The following is a 4076-nucleotide window of genomic DNA, read 5'->3' as shown; positions in this document are numbered from 1 at the left end:
GCGTCAGTAGAATGAACTGGAAGAACAATTCAATACAAGTACAGCTAACTAGAAAAAACTCTTGTAGAAAAAACTCTTGTTCTGCCAATTCTCCTGCCGCTGAAGAAGAGTGATGTGTGTCACTCGAAACGTCTGGAAGTAAGTATCCGTTTATTATCCAGTTGTAGATTAAATGGTATTTCAAAATCTACTCTAAACAGATTTGATATATGACTTGGCAAAGTGTTTGTGCACCGTCGGTCTGTAGCTAGTCAAATAAGATAAGACCCGTGTTTACTTGGTTCCAGTTTGGACCAATCAGCCCGACACGCCTGTCCGTACCTTTGACCCTGTCCAGACTTTGCAGGAGAAAAACAGGTCCTGGTGCAAAGTTCCTCCTTTCACTTCGGACTAAACATACCTTACCACAGAGTCATTGCTGCAGGACGTAGAGCTTTTTCCAGCTCTTGTAGGGATTTACGAGACAAACACCTATTATAACAGAATCATGGCTACTGCTAGTCTCCCATTCGAGGACTTTGATGAGAAGTTTTTGACTTGTCCCGTCTGTGAAGAGATTTATACCGACCCCCGCGTCCTGCCCTGTCTTCACACCTACTGTGCCAGGTGTCTGGAAAAATGGCGGAACGGAGAGAGCCAGTTCACCTGTCCTACCTGTCGGCACCAGGTGAGACTACAAGGAACAGGTGTCAGTAGTCTGCCACCAAACTTCTTTATCAACAGCCTGTTGGACTTCAGGGCCCTGCATAAAAGTGAAGAAGATCACACCCATTGTCAAATGTGTAAGTCTGATGCCAAGGTAGAAGGAAGATGCGCGGACTGTAGTTTCCTGCTATGTAAGAACTGCATAACTGCTCACAGTAACACTCCTGCTCTAAAGGACCATTACATCATCACCCTGCGTGACCTGAAGAACCCCAGCAGCAGACCAAAGTACAGCCGGGCCCAGTACTGCTCTCGGCACACCGACCAGCGCATGACCTTCTACTGCCAGCCCTGCGCCAAGCTCGTGTGCCGAGACTGCACCATCACCGAGCACCGGCCAGGGCCCGACCACGATCCACAGGAGGTCAGTAAGGTTGCACAGAACTACAAGGCTGAACTACAGACATTGGTAGAGAAAACCTATGACACGGATGACGCTTTGAACAGAGCTAAAGAAACTGTCAGCCAAGAAATCAGCAGCATCACAACAAACTGTCACACGATAAGAAAGGAAATCAAGGAACATTTTGCACAAATGAGAGCAAAACTTGACGAGCAAGAGAAGAAGGTCACAGAGAAGCTAGACAGGATGGAACAAAACCAGAAGGAGCCTCTTGCCAGGGAAGAGAAAGAGTTGGAAGAGACTATCAAGTCTACTGAAGATGGACTGAAGTTCTCTACGGACATTCTGACTAGAGGTAATGATGTTGAGATTCTCACACTCAGGCAGCAGCTAGAAGACAGGCTTAATGTTCTTTCGTCAGCTCAGATCCAGCATGAAGCTTTGAAGAATAAGATATCATTCCAACCAGATGATAAGTGCTCAAATCTTGTCGAATGTTACCTTTTTCTGACTGATGAATCCCTGTTCATCACAGAGGCCCCAGTAGAAAGTTTGCCAACTACTGTAATATTTCGGCCCCGGGCAGGTCAAGACCTCAGAACCGATCCACAGGTAACCGTCACCTCTGCTGAGGGGCAATATGCTAAATTAGACACCACCAAAGGAAGTGACGGAACATTTAAAGCAGTTTGGAGGCCACAGACATCAGGGAAGCATGTTGTGTGTGTAGCTACTGGGGGTGGGGTTACAGGAGGGGGGAGTCTGTGTTCCCCCATCACAGTAGATGTTGGTAGTAACAACCCCGTACTGAGGTTTGGACAGAAGGGAAGCCAGCAGGGCCAGTTTAACGCTCCTATAGATCTTGCAGTCAGTGGAGATAGACTGTATGTAACTGATACTGTCAACACACGTGTCCAGGTGTTTGATCTGACGGGGAAATATTGTCACTCATTTTCAACAACTACAATTCCTTGGTCACTTGCAGTTCATATTGATGGCACCATAGTGGTTAAGTCTGGAAATGAAGTGAAAAAGTTCACACCATCAGGAGAACTGTTGTACACATTTTCTCTGAGTGAATATTGTACAGAGCCCTATGGCCTGGCATTACAGAGAGATGGGAGGGTTGTTGTAGCTGATGGTGACAAACACAGCATTTTCCTGTTTGAGCCAGATGGTACGCTGATAAAACAGGTGGGAGGGAAGGGAGAGGGGGACGGTCAGTTCAACGATCCATGTTTTGCCTGCACGGATAACGCAGATAATATCATTGTGTCAGATAGACTTAACCACCGCGTTCATGTGTTTGACAAGAATTTGATGTTCCAACACAAGTTTGGTCAGAGAGGTGATCAGACACAGGACATGCGGTGTCCGATCGGGGTGTCAGCTGACAACAGGGAAAACATAGTTCTATCAAACATAGGATGTAGAACTGATGGAGTCAAACATGGTCAAAAGCTTCAGGTGTACCGCCCAGACGGCACATGGTTGTCCACCATTAGCAGTGATGGGGACAAACTGAACGTTCCCCACGGGGTGGCTGTGACAGAGGATGGACATGTGTTTGTAGCTGATACTAATGACCACTGTATCAGAAAGTACAGATACGTGTGATATTGCACTGCCTGATTGTGCGGTCATTCCTCAGAATCAAACGTGACATACATGAAGTTTAGATTCATTTCTACATCAACTGCTCTGCTGATAAAGTTAATCATGAGCTAAAACACTTGTCAATTTAGTTTATGTATACAATTGTTAGGCCATGTCGATATGATTATATTAATGGCATCCGCACGCGCATTAATTTTCGTCCGTTTTCCACCAAACTTGTTTTCGACTGTACTGTAAATGACACAAATCAGCTGCAAACTGGACAGATACATACTGTGAATTGAATTCAAAATATTGAAAACTGTTACTAGTCGTAGAAAGTCAAAGAAGAAGATGTGAAAGAATATATTCTAATAATCTTTTTGTTCAGCCTACCTAACCTCTTTCGTGAAGAATCGATCTTTATTGCCAGCTTTTGCACATTTTGTACATTTTCATCAGTTACGGGGCTCCAACAGAATGCCATACATGTAATTGAATTGGCATGGCCTAAGAGGAAAATATGTAGAACAAACATACCTTTGATTAATGGGTAGTGTAACATGTCAACCTTTAGACAGGTTTCTAAACTGTGTGAGTACATGAGGAGGGGTACTGCTATCATGTGCAGTGCTACAGCTTATATCATGGTCGATATTGTAGAAAAGAAAATCATCAATGGTGATTTTGACATGCACTGTACATTGTAACGCATACAGAAAAGTGTCATGTTTGTAGACAAATACTAGAGATAAGAGTAAAGCGTAACCTTTAGATCGTGTAGTTAACCTAGTGGTAAGATCAGGTACCATATTATGATGCTTTTGCTTCTCTGTCACCTAATAAAGGTTCCAAGCTCTGCATACGGATTTGTGTGCTGTTTTTTCTTCCTCTTTTTTACCATTAACGAGTCTGCCATCTGACTCTACACTGACCTACACTAACCACATAGGACATAGGTAATATACGCTCCAGCTGACCCAGTACACATGACTTTTAACAAATTTAAAAGTTTAATAATTGACAAGTACCGGTTACGTAGTGTTTCACGCTGCATGACCTTGCACTGATTATTGACCTTGAAAGCGAACGTATTTTACACATCCAAGCTTTGGCAAAGGAAGTACTGTAGAGTTTTGAGCTACGTAACCTTGATCTGGCCATTGTTGGCCATTTTTGAAGGTCATCACGTGACCTTGAAAGAAACGTAAACATTCCAGAAAGCTAACAAACAACGGTAACGTGTAACCCTCAATGCAGTTTATCACGATAACGATAAAAACATACCACCCACCCCCTAATCACTCTTGGAATCAATGACAAATTGTGACAGGGTGCCACTTATTTTGCAAAATGTCTAGCATGTCGTAAGACAGACAAATCAACAGTCTAATAGGGCTACGACCTCGCCTACAAGTCAGAATCTCCCAGC

General features: G+C 43.8%; 1 protein-coding gene across 1 annotated transcript; it reads left to right on the top strand.

Annotated features, from left to right (window-relative positions):
• Nucleotides 1-487: 487 nt before the first annotated feature.
• Nucleotides 488-2665, top strand: LOC118413036 (E3 ubiquitin-protein ligase TRIM71-like). Its single transcript, XM_035816175.1, has one exon. The coding sequence runs from the start codon at nt 488-490 to the stop codon at nt 2663-2665; it is 2178 nt and encodes a 725-aa protein (XP_035672068.1).
• Nucleotides 2666-4076: the final 1411 nt, after the last annotated feature.

This window comes from Branchiostoma floridae, chromosome 4 (assembly GCF_000003815.2).
Source record: "Branchiostoma floridae strain S238N-H82 chromosome 4, Bfl_VNyyK, whole genome shotgun sequence".
In the NCBI taxonomy this organism is placed as follows: domain Eukaryota; kingdom Metazoa; phylum Chordata; class Leptocardii; order Amphioxiformes; family Branchiostomatidae; genus Branchiostoma; species Branchiostoma floridae.
This window is presented reverse-complemented; position numbering and strand designations above follow the sequence as displayed.

Excerpts from the sequence above, each read along its gene's own strand:
- LOC118413036 (XM_035816175.1), top strand. The coding sequence starts at position 488 with ATGGCTACTGCTAGTCTCCCATTCGAGGACTTTGATGAGAAGTTTTTG.